Genomic DNA, 23,709 nt, shown 5'->3' with positions numbered 1-23,709 from the left:
TCATTCTCTCCTACCATTTATAATAGACATGTTTCTGGGAGAGGAAATTTCTGGAAACTTGCAGCTAATTTGAATGTTTATGTTTATATCTCCTATCATTGCTGTTATTTCATATTTTTATTTTCTATTTCAATGTCAGGACCTTCTTCTCCCCGTCCTTCACTCCTTCTTCCTCTTATTTTTCTGAGTTATGTTTATCCACAGTCCCTGAGCAGGTACGCCTGGCTATTATCTTCACAAAACGTTTTTCTGACACGAAAGGCTTTGACTCAGTTATCAAGGTCATTCCTTGCCCTCCTTCCATGAACCTATTTAGTTACCAATTTCTGTTCCTGAGTCTTTGTAGATGTCTGGATTCTTGATGTTTTCCTTGGATTTTAGACCTCTCTCCCCTCTCCCCCAATCTTTTGAGTGTATTTAGTCAGTGTTAGTCATGTGTTATCTAGCACTATTTCATTAGCAAGTGACTGAAATATAATTTAGACTGGCTTAAGGGAGAAAAAGGAGTTGTCCAGTTATTAGGAGCTTCAGGCACAGCTGGATCCAGGTGCTGGCATGTTTTTAGATGTTGTCCCTATCTCTTGGCCATGCTCCGCAGACTTTGTTCTCAAGCAGTCTTTCCCCAAGAGATACTAAAAGTAGCCACTAACATTTCCAAGCTTATACCCTACCAGTGAGCAACTTAACTGGGAAGAGAGTAACCCTTTTCCAGTAGGGAAATTTCCAGGGTTTACTCTCCTGGACTAACTCGGTTCACGTGCCTGGGCCTGAATTACCCACTATAGTTAAGGAGATGGAACATGCTCATCGGCCAGGCCAGGCCACATGTCTGACCCTGAGGCCGAGGGGTGGGGTGTCTGGCCCGGCTGCCGCAGCCTAGAGTGGGGAAGGGGGGCTCCCCAGCGGCTGACTGCGCGGGGACGCCGCCACGGCAGAGGATGCTCCGGGCCTGGCGCCCCAGCCCCTGCACTCCGCCCGCGCCCACCGCGGGACCCCGACCCCGTCCAGGCGGGAAACCTGGGGAGCCCGGGCGGCCGGCCTGATCGTCTGTCCCTCGCGCCCAGGCGCTGTCTTTGTTCGGTCCGCAGCCCGGTCCCCGTGCCGCCGCCGCCGGTGTCCCCTCGCAGCTCCGCGCTGTCGGCTCCCGCCCGCCGACTCGGCCGCTCCCGCTCCGCCCCTCGTCCCTTTGTGCCCCTGACTCCGGCTCCTGCCCGTGCATCAGGCCCCACTGCCGGCCGCTCGTCCTCCGCGTTTCCCGGTCTCTGCCCACGCGGGGTTCTGCTGGCTCTGATTTGTCTTCCCGCCTCGAGCCACTCGTGGGCCCAGGTCGGCGCGGGGGACACGGGGACGGGCGCTCTCTGCGCACAACGGCGAGGCCGGGCAGCGCCCCCGGCCTGCGGGCGGAACCCTGCGGTCTAGACCCCCGGGACGTGCCTCCGCAGTGTCGCTGCTGTCCCGCGCTGGCAGGTTGGCCGCGGGTCAAACAAACTGAACTTCCCTCGGCCATGGCCCCCCCAGGGACGCCCTGCTTCTTGCAGGCCCTGCGCTGTCCCGTCATGTGCGGACACAGCCCTCCAGACCCCGCGAACACGACCGAGCGTCTTCCGCCTCTGCGCCAGACTACCTGCTTCCGGCAGTGGCCCACCAGATTAACCCCTGGATTAAGGAGGGAAGCCAGGCGCACCCGCCATGCGCCCTCAGTTCCCGCCCTGTGATACTCTTCCAGGGAAGCTCGAACATTGATGCGGAGTTCATCCTGGCACAGTTCGACCTTGACTACCAGGACAGACCCGGCCACGACGTGCTCCCCACGCTGAGGCCAAACCCGGTTCCTCTGGAGCTAAAGCCCAGGCTGGGGCTCAGCAAACAGCAGGAGCTGGAATTCTTCCAGAAGCTAGACTACGAGAGGAAGCTCCAGAAACCACAGGTAATTGCAGAGGGGGCCCGACTGAAAAGCACAATTAAATCGTGCTGAAGTCTTGAATGTTCTCGAATTCTGTACTGCAGGGGGCGCTGGCTTTGGAAAGTAGAATTCTTGAAATTTTTTGACGGTGAATAAATATTTGTTAAATGCATGGAGATGTTTAATGCATTTAGCAAAGTCATTTATACAAACAAGGCATGTCATTCAGAGTTATTTTTAGTATGTGAGTAGTCATTTTCAGAGATAATCTTTTTATATGTTTTATATGTCGAAATTCTAACAGTCAGTGGAAATATACCCGAATGGCCATAACTGCAAGAGTAAAATGCTGCCATTAATGGCTGCAAATGCTGTTAATTTTATGTCCAAAGAATTCTTGAATTTTTGCTGGAGTCTTACCACGAACCATCATTGCTGACCACACGCTTGCCTAATTATTAACAAATTGCTCAGTTCCCGCAGCACCAAGTTGCTGTGAGGATGGAAGAACAAGGTAACAGGAAGGAGAAATAACACGCTGTGTTTTAGAGGCTTCCCAGAGCGCTTTTTAACTTTTCTACATAATATGTCGCCGCAATTGTACACACAAGTCCCCTTCTGTAAGGCAGCGATGGACTGCCTAAGCTGGGGGTGGCAGGACTTCCTTTCCCTGAAAGTGCGAAACAGTACATTCTCTCTAATTATCCTCTGCCTTTTACGTATTATCTTTGATATTATATTTCCAGTATTTTGAACATCTTAATTTTGTCCTTTACAACTGAAGGCAATTGACCAGTCTGTTTTGACATGCGTGATGTTTCTATCCTTGACTCCGTTGCATAAAGTTTATGAAAACACTGCACTAATGAAAACACGTCACTAACATTAGGTCTTTGATTTTTCCATTTTCCTCTCATCTTTCTAAATGGCAAAATGCATAATGGTGCTGGACAGGCTAATTATGTCCCTTGCAGCTGAGGCCTGAACCACTGCTTGTCCTGACTCTGGGCTGAATAAAATTGCACAAGTTCCTGTACTTACAAATCCTGTGCAAACACTGCTTTATAAACCAGGGGGGTTATTGCCAAAATTGAACTTTCGACTGGCAGATAGAGGGCCACTGTGCAAAGTTCAAAATATATTATTTCCACTTAGTATCATTTTTATTCTGCCTGAAGGACTTCTTTGAATATTTCTTCCAGCGTGGGTCTGCTTTATACCAAGGTATATAATGATAAAAGTGCAAAACAGTGACAAAGAGAAAATCTTAAAAGCATCCAAGGAAAAAAAACACATCCAGAAAAGCAAAGATAGGCTGCTGTAGGGTTTCTCACCAGAATCAACACAACCAAGAAGACAAGGGAGCAATGTCTCTAGCCGGGCGTGGTGGCGCACACCCTGGTCCCAGCCACGCAGGAGGCTGAGGCGGGAGGATGGCTTGAGCCCAGGAGTCTGAGTTTGCAGCGAGCTATGATGATGCCACTGTACTGTAGCCTCTAGCCTGGGCAACAGAGCAAGACCCTGTCAAAAAAAAAATTGGAAAAATTTTTACCATTATTTCTTTAAATTTTCTTTTGTCTTTCAACACCCTCCCAGTACTCTAATTACATGTAATTAGGATGCTTGAAGTTGTCTCATGGCTCTGTTCAGTTTTTAAATTCTCTTTTTTTTCCTGTGTTTCTGTGGCTATGTCTTTACGTTCTCTAGTTTTCCCCCCTGCAGTGTCTAATCTGCTGTTAATCCCATCCAGTATAATTTTTTATCTCATATATTATAATTTTTACCTGTGGAAGTTTGACATGAGTCTTTTTATAAATATGTATCTTCCCTGTCTCCACTTAATCTCTTTTTTTTTTTTTTTTTTTGAGACAGAGTCTTGCTCTGTTGCCTGGGGTAGAGTGCAGTGGTGTCATCGTAGGTCACTATAGCCTCAAATTCCTAGGCTCCAACAATCCTCCTGCCTCAGCCTTCCAAGTAGCTGGGACTGCAGGTGCGTACCACCATGTCCAGCTAAATTTTTTATTTTTTGTACAGATGGGGTCTCCCTATATTGCCCAGGCTGGTCTTGAACTCCTGGCCTCAAGCAAACCTCCCACCTTGGCCTCCCAAATACTAGGATTACAGGCGTGAGCCACGACACCGTGCCTCTACTTATATTTTGAACGTATGGAATACAGTTATAATAATTGCTTTGATGTCATTGTCTGCTAATTCCAACATCTGTATCAGTTCTGTGTCAATTTCCATTAATTGATTTACCTTGTCATGTTTTCCTGCATTTCCTGGTAGTTTTTGATGGATGCTGGATGTTGTGAATTTTACCTTACTGGCTGTTGAGTATTTTTGTATTACTGTAAATATTCCTGAACTTTGGGATGCAATCAAGTTACTTAGAAAAGTTTGATCCTTTTGGGTCTTGCATTTAAGATTTGCGGGGAAATGTAATGTGTGGGCGCTGCGTTCACAGCCTCAGGCTACGAGCCGAGCCGGCCAAGGCCTGTCTTGGCATCCTCAGTGCGCTGCTGAGGAACAGGGCAAGGAAGGGGATGGGATCCTTTCTTCCTCCTCTTTCTCTCTTCCAATTACGGAGGCAAGAGGTTGGTGTTAGGTAGCCGTTTGATCGAAAATAGTGTACCATTTGGAAGGCTGAGCACACAGCTGGGCTCATAGTAAGTCTAATAACTTATTATTTTGGTCGACTGAGTGTTCAAGGTCATTACCCTTGGGGGAAATATGTGATTTTTGCATGATTTCTAGCTGCTTGACATACATTCTCTCCTTTAATCTTCACGACAACCCTGTGGGGGTGGGAACTACTGTTATCTCCATTTGCAGACGAAGAATTGGTCACTTGCTCATGGACTCACAACTACTAAGTGGGGAAAGCTGGCCTTGAACCCAGGTTTGTCAGAATTCAAAGGCCATCTTACTAACCACTACATTAATTTTTCAATCATGAAATTTTCATGTTTCCTTTGTCAAATCAAAGCATGCTGAGACTTCACAAAATACTTCGGCAAGGACCAACCGTAAATTCAAAGCAATGGTACCGCCTTCATAAGTTAAACTTTAGATTTATGGAAATGACAAACCAAAAAAACTAACGGCATCGGGAATTATGTTACTTCCTGTAGAATCCTCATAAACCGAAGACGGTGAAGATGAGGTACGGAGCGTGGTATCTGGACACCAAGTTGTGGAAAAAGCAAAGAGCGGATGAACCCCTGGTCGACCCTAAGGTCTCACACAAAGCTCCAGATGAGAATTTTAAAAAGGGGCTGCAGGAACAGGTATGTGTGCTGCCCGTGCTGAGATCTGATCACTGTGCATCTGCCCCCCATACTGAGGCCAGAAACTCGTGACACAGAGGCTCTCGGAAGCCCTGCAGTTTGCATATTTTCTTTTTTAAAGGTAAAAATGGATTTTATTTATTTGTACTTAAACCAGGCAAACTGGTACTGATAGCATCATGATTCAGCCAAATACACTAGATCTTTCTACATATATTACAGTAAGGAACACATTAGGGGTTGTAGTGAAACACAGAGCCAAAAGGGACAGAGGAAATCCATGACGTGCATTCTAGCTTCACCCTTCACCTGAACAACTGAGTTGTTAATAAGTAAAGCCTCCCAATCCTTCACACCTCTTTGTACTTTTTACTATCTATTCTTTTATTCCTTTTTTGTTTGTTTTTTTCTTGTGTAGACATGGCAATGTCTAGACATTTACTATCTATTCTTGCAGTTAGATTCTAAATCCGAAAGGTATCCAAACTGGTATTATATCTACTTATCTATAGCCAGAGATGTCTTCTACCACTATCATCTTGTCTGTAGCAGCCAAGATTATTGGAACGTCTTTGATTAGACTGCAATCATTCTCCACTCCAAATTCAATGCAATGTGCACACCAAGAACCAGAATATAGAGGCAGAATCCTGAGCTCTAAAACAAGAAAAACCCTAGAAGTTCTGCTCAGACTGAAACTGAGTAACATACGTATCCTCACGCTGCATGTTCACTGAGTAATTTTGGAATGACCCCATGGCCAGTTTGCTTATTGAATTCAGCAATGAGGAAGTGAAGCCGTAACATGGACATGTGTAATAAGCAGGACTTGAAATCTCCTGGCTTCTTGGTAGAGACAATGTCTCTAAAGATGGGACAGCCATTCATGGTTGTTCTACCATTCTTGGAACAATTGCTTCCACGGATAATTGTTCAAAGGGTGGCGTGGCCTGGTAGAACCGCCTTAGCGCTCAAAATGGACATGACGTCATGGGTTCTCTTTGGGTAACTAAATGTGAAGCTTTTTCTTATCAGCAGTGGATGAATGTCAAAGAACTCAAAATTGCAATCGGGAAATTTCTTTTATGCAATTCATTTGAGTTGCGGAGTCTGCCTGAGAGGCAAGGGGCAAAGGTTAAGTACTGTTTGATGTTGCAAAGCAACAAACACGCAAAGGATGTGCTCTAATTTTCCTGCGGATAAGCTCTGCGCCCGCCCATCTCTTGTGTGAACTATCTAATGGAAAGAAGATACTCGTTGTAGTCTTGGAAATTTGGAAGTATTGACACAACACTTCCGCAGGACTCTGATGAGAATATTTGTGAACCTCTTCTCTTTTTCAAAGACCCAAAACTTCTCCCAAGTAGCAGATATGAAAACACATTGAAAAAGTACAATACTATACAAATTTGGCTTTTCATTCATCAGTAATCACTTATCAATCGCCTCCTCCAGATTGGACAGCTCAGACAGGAAAGATGGTCATTTTTACCTTTTCCAGTATTGGGTATAAATTCTTTTATTTATTTATTTATTTTTTTTTTGAGACAGAATCTCACTCCGTTGCCCGGAGTAGAGTGCCGTGGTGTCAGCCTAGCTCACAGCAACCTCAAACTCCTGGGCTCAAGCAATCCTACTGCCTCAGCCTCCCGAGTAGCTGGGACTACAGGCATGCGCCACCATGCCCGGCTAATTTTTTTTTTTCTATATAGATTTTTAGTTGTCCAAATAATTTCTTTCTATTTTTTTTAGTAGAGATGGGGTCTCGCTCTTGCTCAGGCTGGTCTCGAACTCCTGACCTTGAGCCATCCACCCGCGTCGGCCTCCCAGAGTGCTAGGATTACAGGCGTGAGCCACCGTGCCCAGCCTATAAATTCGTATTTTCAGGTGTGAGGCATGACAGATTTACAAGCACAACATGCTTATATAAGCCTTGAAATCATAAATAATGTTTAGCAGAATTTCTTGGCATGGTTTTTGGAGCTGCCCATCTATGTTTATATGACGTTAATAAATAACATAAAACTATTCTAGTTGTACTTGATAAAACTAACATTTTCTCAATGAATTACATATTCAAAAACTAAAATAGTTACAAACTTTTGTTTCAAGGTATCTAGAAGTTCTTTTTAAAAATGTTTTTAACCACTAATTCCTAAAGACTTACAGAGTTTTGCGAAACATATTTCATTTTGACGGCGAATGCTGGTAAAGATGTTTGCCAAAATAGTTACTGTAGTCAGCTTATGAAAATGTAGTATCATTTAAATTATGGGAAATATAGTTGTGTAACTATTAGAGTAAAAGATCGTCTATAAGGAGTTTCAGACACAGGAAGGATTCAAAACAATGAAATTGTTCTACAATGATGTTTATAAATTACACGTTTTCATTACCTGAGCGATCTTTTACCTCACGCACTTCAGGTGGTGCCACCAAGCTCTGGCCCCCGGCTCACAAGACACGGGCGTGTAACTGTGATGACACGACTGTCTTGCTGGGGACGCAGGAGCTTTGACTGTTCTTGATTGATTTGGTTTAGAAAGTGAAACGGTCTTAACGTACTGAATTGCAATTATGTTAACTTATATAACCCATTTTAAAATTCAAATAAGTGTAAAGAAAAACCGAAAGGATGTACGAATACTGAGAGGATGTTGGGGCTGACCTTGTCTGTTCGATTGTCATGCCATCTGGAGTTAAGATTCCAGACATCCTAGGTTAACACTGGCTAATTGCTACAATAAAATGGTTGCTAATTTTTAATACAAGGGCAAGGAAAAGGGAAAGAAAGTTGAACATCTTTGAAAACCTTCATATTCATCAACTTGTGAACATTATTTTCACACATAGCCAGCAAGGGGAAGGAGGTGGTTTAAAATGAGGCACTTTGTAAAGAGCTAAGTGTTTTTCATCAGGACAGACGCGAACTCAAGCTCTGACGGTTCTTCGCTGTGGACACTCTTTCAGGAGCAGTTCCTTGCAGACCTTCATGGAACAGTTGCCTTTAAGGATTTCATTCTAAGCAGGGGCTACAGGATGCCGAGTGTGAGTACAGGGTCATTGCAGACACCCCTGGTGGTGGCTTCGTAGCCCACGGTTGTTGATGGGAGGGGGTCAGCACCCTGACAAAATCCGAATGCCTCTCTACGGGGGCACGCACCGCGACTCAGGACCCTGGACGACAAGGGCGCGCTTCCCCCAGACAGAGGCTCAGAGAGAGGAGGCGGCATTTTGCCCTTTCTAGGCTGCCTGTTTGGTTTCTGCTGCGGTCAGAGGTGCCGCTTCCCTGCCCACATTCGGCCCACCTGCCGTGGCTTTGGCCTCAACAGGACCCGAAGTGAAAGGGTCGGTGTGCAGGGAGTGTGCCTTGCAAACCCTGCCTGTTGCTGACTGCTCTGAATTCCCTAGGACGTCTGCCAATCTCCTTTACTTCTGTGTCTAAGGACAAAGAGCTGTGGCTTGGGTCGGGACAAAATAGAGTTGGGATCTGCAATTTTATCATTGTGCGATCAGCTTGGCTTCCAGTGGAAACAGGCCACGGCCAAAGTTCGCTTCCAGTGGGGGGGCTGGGTGGCGGTGGGGAGATGCGGAGGGTAGTGGAGGGGTGGAGCTGGTGTCTTCTGTCATTTTCCCTTTCTTCTTTTCTGCCTTCTGGTTTCCCCTCCCTGAACTTGTAAAGCTGGCCCCAGCTGCCTCCCACATGGAGTGCCCCCCTCCCTTGGAAGACCGGTCCAACAGGGGTGCAGTGGAGGCCGGCAGAAGGGACCACAGAGCAGGAGGCCTGCAGCCTGGACTTGTGTGCCCAGACCAGCCCTGTCACCGCGGCAGAAACCCGACCGGCATTCGGGGCCACAGCTGTAGCTAATAATAAGTCCTGCATTTGTCCGCTGTCCTCTGTGCGCACAGCCCTGAAGGTCTTAGGAGGCAGTGCAGCTGGGATGGTCACAAGCTGCTGGCATGGGGGGTTGGATTTCTGTGTTTTCAAGAGTGATAGAACTAACAGCTTATACTTACCAGAAAATAAATGTAGTGACCCAGCTCAGAGCCAGACTGGTTTCAAAGCTGAATCAGGCAGGTCTCGAGCATGAGGTGGAGTATGGGATTAGAAGGCTTCATCGCAGCACTAGGATAGAGTGTCTGCTTTAGCTTCGAACAGCAATAACAGGCCTGCGAGATGTATTTAACAGACTTATACAAATTCACATACTTGTAGTAGCTGCCTAAGCTATATATAAGCTTCACAGAGATATATTAATATATATTTATAGGTATACTAAATATTCTTAATATTACATAATTGTATATATGTTTATATATTTATATTATATGTAAATATGTAATTATATAAGTGTGTGTGTGTGTGTGTGTGTGTGTGTGTGTATAAAAAAATTCCTTATTTGATCTAGATGTTATTATGACTCATTTTTCTACCTTGGTATTTTTAGTGGCAAAATACACTCTTTTTTTTCCATTTTTATTTGTCCCCTATTGGTTTAATCCATTCTGTTGATGAACATTTAGTTCAGTTTTGGGCAAAAGGAAGCACACCTGACACACGGGCATCACTCTTCTCAGCCACATTAACTAAAGAGGGACGATGCCCCTGGCCATGGCTGAGTGCCCTGAGGACACCCATCACTCAAAACACAGCAGGTTTTTGTCCCTTTATTCTTCCATCCTATATTCTCTATTTTGTTGGTAAGATGTCAACTCAAAGAGAGAAGGGAATCTCTGTGGCAAGGGAGCTACGCGCATACACGCACGCACAGAGTGCATGTCTACTGACATTACTGAAACTTATATGTGACCACTCATTTTCTTCGTCACTCCCATCGTGTTTGTGTATGCTGCATACATGCACACCCACGCACGCTGCATGGGCACGTGCATTACACACACACTCCAGTGTCCGCTACCGGGTTATCCGCTTACCCACAGCTTCCCTTCCTCGGCCCCCCAGGTGGATCCCAGACCCCCAACAGCAAGGCTGGGTGGCACCCGGCTGTGCTGGGCTGGGCCGGGCACAGAACAAGTGTGAATTCGAACTGGGTATTTCTGATGCCGCACAACTGCCTTCCAAAGACCCACATCTGCCGTGGTCGGATTATCAACACGTGACTTTGTGCAGCGTCAGGACACGTGTCAGAGTGTGCAGTTGGAGTTTGGGCATGATAGTGGCCGAGGGGAGGGCTGCATTGCACAGTTTTTGTTTGCTGCTCTAATGAGGGTTCTCTCGTTTGTTTTTAGTTCCTTGAGAAGATGCGCCCCAGGAAGGAATGTGAGCGTGCGTGTAGTAAGACTCCCATAAAACTAACTCGAGCATAGAGGAATCTTGGGGAGGTGATCAGTCAGATTTTATTGACTATATACTTGGCTATTTCTCTCTCTCATTTTACTCATTAAACAGAATCCGTGATGAGCGTGCCATTGCGGATGTTCATCTTCGACTTGGCAGCATCCGCGCATGTAGTGCATGACACTTGTAAACATTTCTCGATGACCTTCTGCTTCAATGAATCAGTATTTTATACATTTTATCAACTATGAGATCAGTAATCACATGTAGTCTGACATTTTTGTAGCATTGTGAATATTACCTAGGTATATGTGCTATTTGTAAAAGTAAATAAAACAATAAATATTAATAAAAGCAGAATCACTCTATTTCATTTTTTTCAGGGTATTATTTTCCCTGGTTTTGAGTGAGCACTTCCTTTTCTGTTTCTTTACAGTATGATTTTCTTTCATCTGGATTAAGCTTGCCGAGGCCTTTTTGACGGTTTTGGCATTGCTGTGGTTTGGATGTGGTTGGCCCCACCGAGGCTCATGTTGAAATTCCATCCCCAGTGTGGCAGGAGGGGTCGGATTGTGGGGATCCCTGGGGAATGGCTTGGTGCCGTCTTTTGGGAGTGGTCTCACTCTTGGGTACCTGGAGAGCTGGCTGTTCAAAGGAGCCTGGCAGCTGCTCCTCCTCTCTTGCCTGTGCTCGCCTTGTGCTCCGCGTGGCCCTGTCACCTTCTGCAGCGACCGGAAGCAGCCCGAGCCCTCGCCAGAAGCCGATGCTGGCACCATGCTCCTGTACAGCCTGTGGAACTGTGAGCCAAGTAAACCTCTTTTCTTTATAAATTACGCAGCCTTGGGTATTCCTTTATGGCAACACAAATTAAGACAGGCATGCTAGTCTTGATAATAATGTGTATCTATAACTAAGGTCATAGGTCAGAAAGTTTAATGGAAACTCTAGGTGACATTTATATTTTAATTATGTTTTTTAAATTATTTTTTATTTAAAAATGTTAATGTTAGGCCGGGCGTGGTGGCTCACGCCTGTAATCCTAGCACTCTGGGAGGCTGAGGTGGGTGGATCGCTCAAGGTCAGGAGTTCGAGACCAGCCTGAGCAAGAGCGAGACCCCGTCTCTACTAAAAATAGAAAGAAATTAATTGGACAACTAAAAATACATAGAAAAAATTAGCCAGGCATGGTGGCGCATGCCTGTAGTCCCAGCTACTCGGGAGGCTGAGGCAGGAGGATCACTTGAGCCCAGGAGTTTGAGGTTGCTGTGAGCTGCTAGGCTGACGCCACGGCACTCTAGCCCGGGCAACAGAGTGAGACCCTGTCTCAAAAAAAAAAAAAAAAAAAGTTAATATTCATCTTAGGAAAATCAGAAAATACAGACTAGCAAAAAAAAAAAAAAAATGGAATATAACGATACTTCCTATGGGGTGAGCAGTAACCACTCTCCACTCATTGGAATGGATCCTAGATCTTTCTCTAAGAAACACACTCTGGATGATTTACTCAAAAAAGAATTTATTAAAAGGATGTTGAATTGCACAAAATATTAATATCTTTATGGACAGAGGACCAGCTGTGGTCACTCTAGTTGGGGCGACAGAGGAAGACTTTGTCTCGAAAAAAATAATAATAGTAAATTGAGGTGCAGGGATGGAGAATAGGGGAGGGCTGACTGCGGTGGGGAGGCTGCTCCGAAGAGCATTCTGACCCACGTTCTCTCCAGGAACAGTTTGCACCCAGTGGGGATGGGCGGTTTTCAGTCCTTATTGCAATTAACTTGAATTGTTTCTACTTGCGAGAAGAGCTGGCTGGCAGGGCATGGCCTGGCAGGGCCACGCAGACAACAGAGGGAGCCCAATGGTGGCTCCTGGCTCTCCCCCTCCTGCGAGCCGAGGATGCTCCCTGACTTGAGCCTGAAATGATTTCACGTTTTTCTCTTCCTTCCTCCCTCCATTCCTTCCTCATGTCCTCCCGAAGCCTGTGAGGTCCGAGCCAGCCTGCTCCTTAGTCTCCTGGAGCAAGGAGGAGGGCGGCCCGCAGACTGCAGCATCAGCATCAGCTGGCAGCTTGTTAGACACGCAGAATCCCAGGCCCCACCGCAGACCTATTTATTTATACATCCTCCCTTCTCCCAACTCCATTCCTATGCCTTTGCCCACCAAGACACTCCTTTTCATGTGTTAAAAATTGTCCTTAAACATTTATGTGTCTTTGAAACCTCAGCAGTGTTGAATGTGAATGTATTTTCAATTTGCATAAATGTTATTATACTATAAATCTTATTGTTTCTTGCCTTTTGGGTCACTGTTATGTGTTTAAGATTTAATCATTTTGCTGTGTGTAGATCTAGTTCACTGTTCTAACTACTGCACGACATTTCGTGGGTATTCAACACGTCTTACTCAGCTGTTTCCCCACCAGGAACAGCTAGGTGGCTTAGAACTTGCCCTGGGCCCAGATAACACCATGCGTCCCTTACAGTCTTGAGCAAATTTTCCTTTGGGCCACACATGTTGAGGAGTGGCATTGCTGGGCCATTGGGTATACGCATATGTAATCTCACAAGATTCTTCCAGATTGTTTGAACTTGTTTACTCCTCCAAAGATGCAGTGCTGCGTCTTCTTTCTCATCTTTGCCTCTCTGATGGATGTGAAGTGGTGTAACATCTCATTTATCTTATTACCAGTGAGTCTGAACATTTCTGTGTCTATTAATTCCATTCAGTGAAAAATTGCTGTGCCTATTATGTTCCAGGCATTATTCTAGACATGGAGAAAAGAGCATCCTTTGTCCTTTTTTATATTGGTTCTAATGTTTTTTTCTTGTCAATTTTTAAGAGATCATTGTAGATCTAGATATTAAAATTTAGACAACACAAGTATCTTGCCCCAGTCTGGCTCTATCTGGTAACTTCGTCAATGGTATCCTTCATTGACCAGACAGCACTATTTTAATGAAGTCAAAACATTTTTTTGACTTCATAAGAGTTAGGTAATGTCATATTGACAGTTCCCTGGATTTTTGTTCTGTTAGCTTTGTAGTACAATCGTTTACATTGAGGCCTTTATTTCACCCGGAGCCCACCCTTTTATGTGGTATAAAGTAGTGATCCAGTTCTATTTTCCTCCATCTAATGAGCTAGTTTTTCCAACCTAGATCTCCCTTTCACAAAGTCTTCATCATTTAGCACAACCAATCTCAGTCTCGAGTCTACTCTGGAACTAAGATGAGTCAGGGTTTGCAAACAGCTTCGGCTGGAAAATGTCTCTGTGGAACCTGACACCCGGCCGCTCCAGTGTGGCTGCTTTGCAGAGACGTTTTACTTGCGGTTGATGTTATGTGGAGTCCCAGGAGCCAGAGGTTTGACAGCGACAGACAGGTGCTGGTGGCGATAAGTACATGTCCCTAAGGAAGAAGGGGGCTTGTAGAGAGGGGAATTATAAATCAGGAACCAGTCTGAAAGTCGCCGTAAATGTTGGAACACGCCCAGAAGGGTTCTCTGGTGTCGCACATCCAAATATGCACACTCACTTCTAAAATTTATGCTCTGAAATCTGAACATGGTGTAAGAGTCGTCAGGATTCAGGGCAGCTAGAGTTTCAGAGCATGGGTCCTGCGGTCAGAATACCAGGTGGAAATCCCAGCTCGGGCGCTGATCCGCTATCTGACCTTGGGCGGACTTCTCTCCCGCGTGGCACGCGCTGGTGCCCGGTGCGAGCACGGATTGGGTATTCAGTAAACAAAACAGCAACAAGAAGGCCTGTTACATGGCAGTCTTGACATTCCGTGGAATGTCAAGCTCTTGAACAAGCTCTGACCCTCAGTGGATTTATGATCTAAAGTGGGGATGAGACAAATTACACAAATAATTATTCTGTAAGAGAAAATCTGGTGTGATCGAACTGGGGCTTGTTAGGAATAATACGTGACACTCTGATCACTCAGAAATCCCAGGGGCTCCAGGAGCTCTGGGCCAGGAACACAGGGACGAAGACCAAATGTCTTTCTTATTCGACCACCCCCGTGAAGAAGTGACAGGACCCGAGGGGGAAGTCCCCCTACAGACATGTCTTTGCCCAGTGGCTATGTTCTGCCTTCTCTGCTTTTCTTAAAACTTCAGCTGGATTTCCCTCCTCCCACTCCAATAACCTCACTCCCGGCCTCCTCTGTATCGCAAAATGTTTCTTATTTTCATCCTTTTCTTTTTGCATGCCCATCTCCTGTCCTTCCTCAATCCGAGGCCTCCGCCCGCGCGGGATTCCCAGATCTTTCCTGCCTTCCTCGCGTCTTCAGGCTCCGTCTCCACTGGCTCCTTCCTGCTTCCAAACGAGCTCGGGTCTCTGCTGGTTTGCAAGAGCTGCCCTTCAGCCTTGGTGTGTGTGCTCTCGAGCCTCCCTGCGATCTGTCTCCCAGCTCTCGCGTCCACACTTCTCAGGAGAGAGCCGACCCGGTGCTGGACGTCTCAGCCTTCCCGACCCCGCTCCGCAGCTGAAATCAGCTCCCGCCGCACAGACGTCGCCGAGCGCCAGTGGCCGCTCATCGCCCAATCCAGCCATTTTGTCCTCAGTCCTCTATCCGCTTAAGCTCTGCTAAGCGACACCTCCATTCCCCGCCCCCCCGCCACCTTCTCGAACTGCTTTCCCTCCCTGGCCTTGGCTCCCTCTTTCCTAGCCCTTCCTTGCCACCCTCTTTCGCCTCCCTGGCCCTGCGAACAAAGCTGCTTTTCATTGTTTTGTTCTCCTCCCTCTACACCAGAATTAAGCAATTGTTTCTTGATTAAGGTTAAAGGGAAAAAATATGTAAATATGATACATTTTAAAAGATCCATCTCTGTTTATACTTTATTAACTTAAATAATATCAATTAGAAAATGAGTGCTACATTATGGCCCCTAAGACATAACATCGAGACATCTTGCAACATAAGTAGCACCATGGGGCAACTTTCTAATCTTTCTTTGTGCAACAGTGCCAGGGGCTGAAGTTGGGCTCATCCTTCCTTCCCCTTGGAAACACTGATCTCTACCACAGATGCAAGCACCACCTCTTCCTGAGGAATTTCCAACATCTCCAGCTCTGACCTTCAAACTAGAGAAAATGCCCCCAGTTTAACACACACCAGCAGCACTCCTCATCTTCCCCGGTCCCCACCAGATCTACTTGCCTCTTTTGTTCCCTGACGTCATTTTCCTAGGCACTCAGAGGGTTGTATGTAGAGTGATAAACATGGGTATCATCAGTGCAGTAAGAATGTTTTTAGAATATGTAGCTATAAACTTTTAATAAAATGGCAATTTTATTAAATGGAGCAATTTTAAAAAAATCAGCAATATGAAAATTGACAAGTTGAGGCCGGGCACGGTGGCTCACGCCTGTAATCCTAGCTCTCTGGGAGGCCGAGGCGGGCGGATTGTTTGAGCTCAGGAGTTCGAGACCAGCCTGAGCAAGAGCGAGACCCCGTCTCTACCAAAAATAGAAAGAAATAAATTGGACAGCTAAAAATATATAGAAAAAAAATTAGCTGGGCATGGTGGCTCATGCCTGTAGTCCCAGCTACTTGGGAGGCAGAGGCAGTAGGATTGCTTGAGCCCAGGAGTCTGAGGTTGCTGTGAGCTAGGCTGATGCCACGGCACTCACTCTAGCCCGGGCAACAAAGTGAGACTCTGTCTCAAAAAAAAAAAAAAAAAAAAAAAAAAGAAAATTGACAAGTTGACATTTAAGTTTGGAAAAGCCCAAAGGAAGGCCAAATATTGTTCTTTAAAACTGTTGCATGATAAATCTGGTACAATGTAAAAAGAATTCTGATGGGTTGGGAAGAATTATGTAATTTTTCGGTGATATTTTTAATAAATGAAGCAATTGACAATAACAATAAACTTTTATTAAGAGCCTTCTAGGTATCATAGATGAATAGTGGGGCTTACATTCCAGGAGTTTACCAATTCTCTTGGATTTCATCCATTAGCACACTGATTTAAAAAAAAACCGACTTTGACCAATGAAGTAGCAACTGCAGTTGTCAGTGAGGAGATAAAAAGAAAACGTTCAAGCATTTTCATAGTATTTATAAAACCATCTATTGACTTTACAGTTTTTCATTCACAGACACCTGAAGACATCAAGTTTTACTTTGACAAAAGGAGATAGAATAATTCTGTATGTTTCTATAAAATTCTGACTATTAGAAAATTCGATCTATAATAGACTTACAATTTAAGAATCAATTGGTAAGACACAGTCCATAAAGAGGATGTTATTTTATACAGTGATATTTATTTTCTTAAAAATACAGCTTTACAACCACTTTTTGTTATTTTCACACCCCTCTCCAGATTCACCTTAAGACTGCCTGAGTTGGCTGTCGGTAGTTCTAAACTTCAGAAGTCTTTAAAAAGTCCACCATTGACTCTCCAATTAGTTTAAGACATAAAACCTGTTTGACAAACAGTAATATCTAGATTATACTAAAAAATGCAGATGGAATCTATGTAAGGAAAATGACAATAATGCTTCCGAGTGAGAATGTGCGGGGCTTTAATTCATTCAACTGTTCCCTCAGTACCCACTCTGGGTATGTCAGAGGTGCTGGGAATTCAGCAGGGAACAAAGAACAATGCTCTTGTGTCATTTACACGCCAAAGGAAGAAAAAGGAATTAAACAACCACAGGGATTACAGGGTATATTAAAAGCGATGCCGAGTCCTACTCAGAACAAGCGGCCAGGGCAGGGGACAGGGAGTGGGGAGTTGTCATTAACATCAGGACTGTCAGGGAAGGGCTCACGGGGCAGATGACGTTTTTGCCAAGACCTGAAGAGGACCAGGGCGAGAGGAGACCCGCAGGAAGGATGACTCCAGGCAGGGACACCAGCGTGGCTCCAGGGGGCAGGCGGAGGCGAGCCCAGAGAGATCACGGGGACAGATCCTGTGGAGTCTGAGAGGTTTTTGCCATGAGATCTAGAGCCGTCGGAAGCTCTTGAGCAGAGGACTGACATGATTGGAGGGTTTTACCAGGAGCGCTTTGACTGCTGGTTTGAAAGTAGCCTGTAGGAACTTGTTTCACTTTGTTGCGTTTTAGAGCAATGGGAAGGCTGCGGTTGCAGTTCCTGAGGCCGGGAAGCGGAGGTGGGTAGCAGGTTCGGGGAGGAAGGTGTGGGGTTCAGGTCTGGGGAGCTGGGCTGGGGATCCGTATCAGGCACCCAGGAGGAGACGCCCGGCAGGCGGTCCTTCCCTCCCGCCCCGTGCTTGTACCGGTACGACCTGCACCAGCCGCCAGTCTGCCCTCGCGTCCCTCCGCTGTCCCACCGCAGCGAGCCGAGCCGTGCTAGTCGTCGCTGCAAGGGGACTGTTCGCCAGCTGGGCCTTTCGCCGTCGGATGCGGGAGGGTGCGGCCAAGGAGGGCTCGCGCTCGGGACACAAACGTAGGGATCGTCAGCTCCAAGGTGTGTGTCAAGCCACCAGAGCAGAAGTATGAATTTTTAAAAAAAATGTGTATAATTCTTAGATCGCAGCGTGGTTGTTTTGTGAGGATCAAATGAAATATATACATTAAAAAAAGTCTGGAATACAGACAGCGCTTAATAAAGGGTTGCTATTGTTATTGATAAACTCATCTGTAGGAGCTCGTCCCGACAACATCCGGTCCAGACAGGGGGCGCCTATTTTGCAGCAACCATACACCCCAGACAGAGGTCGAGGAAGAAGCAAGGACTGCACGTGCTTCAGATCTGGCATCTATAGGTGGACGGGTCCTCAGTCCAATCCTTCCATTTTACCTTATCTCAGAGACAGGGTCTCGCTCTGTCGCCCGAGGGCCGTGGCGTCAGCCTAGCTCACAGCAACCTCCAATTCCTGGGCTCAAACGATCCTCCTGCCTCAGCCTCCCGAGTAACTGGGACTACAGGCATGCGCCACCATGCCCGGCTAATTTTTCTATTTTTAGTAGAGACGGGGGTCTCGCTCTTGCTCAGGCTGGTCTCGAACTCCTGACCTTGAGCGATCCTCCCGCCTCGGCCTCCCAGAGTGCTGGGATTCCCGGCGTGAGCCACCGCCCGGCCCATCCTTCCATTTTAAGCACCGGGCGGCGGGGGCGCGGGGAGGCCGAGCGCAGCTGCCACGACTCTCCGGGTTTCCCGCCCCGCCCCGCCACGCGCCACCTCTCCGGCCGGAGCCCCAGGCGCGTCACCGGCGCCCCGGGCCGCTGCCGCCTCCCGGCTCCTGGAAGCCGCTGGCCGCCGCCGGCGTCAGGGGGAGGCGGGAGCGCAGGGCCGGGGGCGGCGCCCGGCTGCGCACTTGGGCCCTTTCCGCGCGCGGGACCTGCGCGCACCGCGGCACCGCAGCCCGGGCCGGGCGACCGCGGGGCGGGGACGGGCCGCGCAGCGACCGCGGGGCGGGGCTGGGAAGTCGAGAGCTGGTCGCGGGGCCGGGCCGCGCCGGGGCCGCCGCAGGGACCGTAAAAGGACGGGGCGGGCGGTGGGTGTGGCTCTGGCGGGGAGAGCCGCGTCCGGGCCTCGAGCCCGTCGTCTCCCGCGGCCGCGGCCTCAGCCATGGGCGCCGTCTGGTCCGCCCTGCTGGTCGGCGGGGGTCTGGCCGGGGCGCTCTTCGTGTGGCTGCTGCGGGGCGAGCCCGGGGACGCGGAGCCGGAGAAGGACGCCCCTCCTGGGGCGGCGGCGGCCCCGGGAGGCGACCAGGGCGGCGGCGGCGGGCTGAGCCCGGGACCTTCCGGGCAGGAGCCGGTCACCAAACCAGGTATTCTCCCTCCCCGGTCTCGAGGGCACATGCGCCAGGCTTTGAGGCTCTTCGAGGAAGGGAGGAAAGAAGCCCACCCGGGGCTTTCCCGGCGGCCCAGCCCCGCGGAGCGTCCCCCGGCCCTGGTCTGCCGCGCGGTGCGAACGGCCGCTGGGTGCGCGGCCCCGGGGAGGTCCGGGGCTGGCCTGGCGGGTCTCTGCCCGGCCTGCGGAAGGGAGCGCTTGGGGTTCGGGGCCCACTGCCCTCTTCGGTCTCCGGCCGAGCAGGGGCGTGTTCCCCGCCCGTCCCACACCCCACGGAACGCCCGGCCCCGCCTGCTCTCCAGACGCTTCTGTCCGGGAGGCAAAGTTCAGGCCGGGCTCTGGCCCAAGCCCGGGGCCGCGCGTTTCAGAGCCGTCGGCCTCCCCCACGGCCCGGAACGGCGCAGGGCGGTCTCCTCCCTGGGAAGGGACTAGTTAATAGGGGCACTTAGGAGGGGACCCCACTCGGATGGGTAAGATTTGCATCCAGGCTTAGGTCTCCGCATTAGAGACCGTGCGCTAGGCAGAGCGAGCGCCGGCGGAAGACCTCCCGAGCCCCGCCCTCCTTGGCAAGCCGCGGGCCTGGACTGCAGCCTCGTGGCCAAAGTGACACCTGTGAACTTTATTTTTAGTAGAGTGGCGTTCACGTGTAGCCACAAGAAAATCTGCCCTGGTCCTGTTTGGCATTGGTTTGGGATCAATGCCGAGTTCATTTATCTTTTCTTTTTTTTCCCTGAAGGCCAGCCTCGTGATTTAGGTTGAAAAATTGGGAATACAGAGTAATATTTTTTCACATTTTACTTCCAACCCCACCATTAAAAAGAAACAAAATGAGACAAGACTGTCCTCCTCCATCCCCCCCATAAAACCTCAATCTGTGCTGATCGTGTGATTTCAGTCTTATAGGGAGCTATTTGGACTACCAATGAGGTGGCCAAGAAGGAAACTGAGTCTTTAGGGGACTTGGATTATGTGCTTTTAAGACCATTAAAACGAAAACAAAAACTGCGTTCAATGAGAGGGGTTGCAAAAAGCCCTATGTTTTGTTGAAGAGGTTCCTGATGCATATGGGATCGGCAGGGAGACGCCAGTCCTTTGCCCGCCAACTCTTGCCAAGTGAGGCACTACTGTCCTTTGTATTCCCCCATAGTGACAGCTCCTGCCGATCTGCCCACAGATCTGCGAGAGCCAGTCGCTGCCCTGCTCGCCTTTCCTGGGAGTACAAGTGCACCCTTCTGGCTTTAAGGCAGCCATGCTGCCCTTTGCCCCACAGGCTGGACTTTTTTTTTTGAGACAGAGTCTCACTCTGTTGCCTGGGCTGGAGTGGAGTGGTGTCATCATAGCTGACCACAACCTGGACCTCCTGGGCTCAAGAAATCCTCCCACCTCAGCCTCCTGAGTAGCTGGGACCACAGACACGCAACACCATGCTCATCTAATTTTTGTAGAGATGGGGTCTCACTTGCCTAGGCTGGTCTTAAAACTCCTGGCCTCAAGCAATCCTCCCGCCTGGGCTTCCCAAAGTGGTGGGATTACAGGCGTGAGCCACCGCCCCCAGCCTGGATGACATTTTTTGATGATAGGAACCAAGCAACTTGACTTGGTTGCATGCCAGTATGGCCTGGACTGTGGGAGACCAGGGACCATGACAGGTCATACTTTTGCCTCTACAACACTGATACTCCTGGATGTGTGTGCCTTTTATAATCAGATATACACGTATATTCTTAGCGCACGGTGTTGGGAACATAACTAGGTAATTAAGTGGTACTTGATTTTAATAGGGACTTCGTGAACTGCAGAGGGATCAGCAGTAAAGCCTTCAATACTAGTAATAAATCTTCTCAGTATAACTTACTTTCTTCTTACATGAACTGCCTAACACTATTACGTTTTTCCTTTCGTTTCTTAGAGCATCTTCAAGAAAGCAATGGACGTTTGATTTCTGAGACCAAAGATCTTGGGAACCCGCAGGAAGAAGCATGGAAGCTGAAGAATCCTTCTGGAGAAGTCTGTGGCAAATCAAGAGAGCATGTTCCTTCTGGACAGTTCCCAGACACAAAACGTCAAGCTACCTCTGAGAATGGTAACTCTAGGAATTACTCCGAGTCTCTGAGAAATGAAAGCCTTCAGTCTCCTACAGAAGAATGGGGATTCCGCCAAGGGCGAGAGGCATCTGCTAACGCGGCTAAATGTTTTGCAGACAAGTTGCCTTCTAGCAACTTGCTCATGGACAGAGAGAGAGAAGTGAGCCTTGCCCAGCTGGACGGTCAGGGCCTGGCTAACCATGAGGACTGGGAAGTGGTGTCTAGGCACTCATCCTGGGGGCATGGTGGCGTGGGTGGCAGTGTTGAGGCTTCAGCGTTAAGCCCAAACCAGGGAATGGACTATGGGAGAGGCACTGTTGTGGAAGCAAGAGGTTGGGAAGCGCGTGGGAAAGCAGAAAGGGTGGCAGCAGTGTCATCAGAGACTCGGCAAGTTAGTGTCAGGTTCCAAGTCCATTACGTTACAAGCACTGATGGGCAGTTCCTTGCAGTAACTGGAGACCACGAGAGTCTTGGGAGATGGAGCACTTACATCCCCCTCCATTACAACAGGGATGGGTTCTGGTCTCATTCTGTTTTCCTGCCAGCAGATACGGTGGTGGAGTGGAAATTCGTGTTGGTAGAGAATGGGAAGGTTACTCGCTGGGAAGAATGCAGCAATAGGTTCCTGGAGACTGGCCACGAGGATAAAATGGTTCACAAGTGGTGGGGGCTCCATTGATGCAGTTTGCAAAGTACCGGATGTGGAGCACACGGAATCATTTAAAATAAAGGCAGTGTGACTCCACATTTAGCAATCCGCGTTGTTTCAAAGCCAGTGGCTTTGTCTAATGTGCAGAAATATATATATGCAGATAATGGTCCCAGTGAGCATGGACTTTTCCCCTGTGGCACTGATTGGTGGGTTTATGCTGATCCGTCACTACTTTAGGGCTTGATCGTCTTGGGGAGTGACTAGGCTTCACACTGTGGTCATGGAGCACAGAAACTAACTAGCCACGCACGGTTCAAGCTTGAGCCTTTAGGTGATCCTTAGACCAAAGCAGCAAAATAAGCCTCATTCAAAATAGCTGATTTCCTATCCATGCAGAGTAAGAAACGCTCTTTATGACACGTATTATACACCTCATATACACCCTATGGAACTGTGATCAGAAAATGCCGAGTCACTAGCTGTGATTAGTAAGCATATGAGAGAATGCTCTAAGACTCCCCAATGGGTTTCTTGTTTGCTTTTACCTGCCAGATACGGCTTTGAAGATAGCAAGTATGTCTTTGTTGGAATATTCTAAGGCTGGTGTAGAAACAAGGGGCCGAATCAGAGCCAGTCATCACGGAAATCAGTCCTGGGAGCAGCCCCCGAGGAAGGGAACGTGAATGGGGTTAGTGTGGACTGGGCGAGGTGGCCCGAATGACATCTCACAGAGGACCGGGAGGCACAGGCACAGCTGACTGCAGGGAGGGGACACTCACTCTTTACATGTGGGCGCCTCTGCGGGGCCACCCCTCTCCCACCGCCCTCCCCGCTCCCAGCAAATCGGGACTGTTCCATAGCAGTCGTCTCTGTCGCCTCCTCCCTCTCTTTCCATACCAGTAGCTATCCTGGGTAACAAATTTATACAGGACAGTGACATAGAAGTATATCTTTGCTCTGAGAAGAAACAAACATTTAAACTTTAAGTTATTATAACTGAACTAATAGTAATAAAATCTGTTTTAATTTCTTTATTAAATGTCTGAATTATTTGTCTAAATATTAGTATCATAATAGCCTAGATGTAAAATAAAATACTAATATTTTCCTCCACTAACAGTAGACACATAGAGAAAAGGAAACATCAAAAGCCACTGAAGAAGACTTATGAAGAGTCCGTTTTTCTCCTCCTTTTGGAGACAAAGTTTAGAAAATTTCATGTAAAACTGTACACCTTACCTTTGTTTGGAGGGAAGGTCAGCGTGCCTGTACTTGAAAATGAATTCTTATGTTAAAACAACTTACAGTAAGTGTAACATCTATTGGTGAAACAATGTTTAATCCTGGTAGCGGATGATCTTTGCTGAGAAGAAGGAACCCAACTGAAAACGGCATTAGAAAGTGCTTAAAGGAACTGTGTTTGACAGTTTTGGGTCCTGGCGCTTCTATGTCAAATTTACATATACTGCTCACCAGGACTGCACAGAATGCCCAAGGTAAAGCAATTTAAGTAAAAATCTCTTTAGAATTCTATCATAGCCATTTTATCATTACCTGATGAAATAAAAATTAATCTTTCAGTAAAGCCAATTGACAAGATAAAATATTAACTTTATATTAAAAAATCATTATTTAAAATGGGATGTGCAGAAACAGAAGAATTTTCTTGTGTGAACACGTATGCCCTACTCGGTTTACCCTCTGCACAGG

At 47.6% G+C, this 23,709-nt stretch overlaps 2 protein-coding genes across 2 annotated transcripts in view; both read left to right on the top strand.

Moving 5' to 3' along the window:
* Window positions 1-10,815, top strand: part of FAM47E (family with sequence similarity 47, member E) — a 20,179-nt gene extending 9,364 nt beyond the window's left edge. Inside the window, exons 3-7 of the mRNA XM_012650969.1 lie at window positions 1,504-1,927; window positions 5,038-5,193; window positions 8,164-8,241; window positions 10,444-10,489; window positions 10,604-10,815. Coding sequence (XP_012506423.1) covers window positions 1,504-1,927; window positions 5,038-5,193; window positions 8,164-8,241; window positions 10,444-10,489; window positions 10,604-10,743 — 844 coding nt within the window. The 3' untranslated portion in view covers window positions 10,744-10,815. The remainder of the gene's footprint in view (window positions 1-1,503; window positions 1,928-5,037; window positions 5,194-8,163; window positions 8,242-10,443; window positions 10,490-10,603) is intronic.
* Window positions 10,816-18,921: 8,106 nt separating this feature from the next.
* STBD1 (starch binding domain 1) lies at window positions 18,922-22,970 on the top strand. The gene is made up of 2 exons (XM_012650975.1): window positions 18,922-19,240; window positions 21,173-22,970. The coding sequence occupies exons 1-2, from the start codon at window positions 19,039-19,041 to the stop codon at window positions 22,024-22,026; spliced, it is 1,056 nt and encodes a 351-aa protein (XP_012506429.1). The 5' UTR covers window positions 18,922-19,038; the 3' UTR covers window positions 22,027-22,970.
* The last annotated feature ends 739 nt before the right edge of the window (window positions 22,971-23,709 follow it).

The sequence above is a fragment of the Propithecus coquereli genome, unplaced genomic scaffold (genome assembly GCF_000956105.1).
Source record: "Propithecus coquereli isolate 6110/MARCELLA unplaced genomic scaffold, Pcoq_1.0 Scaffold343, whole genome shotgun sequence".
NCBI lineage: Eukaryota > Metazoa > Chordata > Mammalia > Primates > Indriidae > Propithecus > Propithecus coquereli.
Note: the sequence above shows the minus strand (reverse complement) of the source record. Positions and strands in the feature narration are given on the sequence as shown.

What these genes read in the sequence shown, in the direction of transcription:
- STBD1 (XM_012650975.1), top strand. Translation starts at nt 19,039, where the DNA reads ATGGGCGCCGTCTGGTCCGCCCTGCTGGTCGGCGGGGGTCTGGCCGGG. An exon ending in GGAGCCGGTCACCAAACCAG is followed by an intron (nt 19,241 to 21,172) that starts GTATTCTCCCTC and finishes TTCGTTTCTTAG; the next exon opens with AGCATCTTCAAGAAAGCAAT.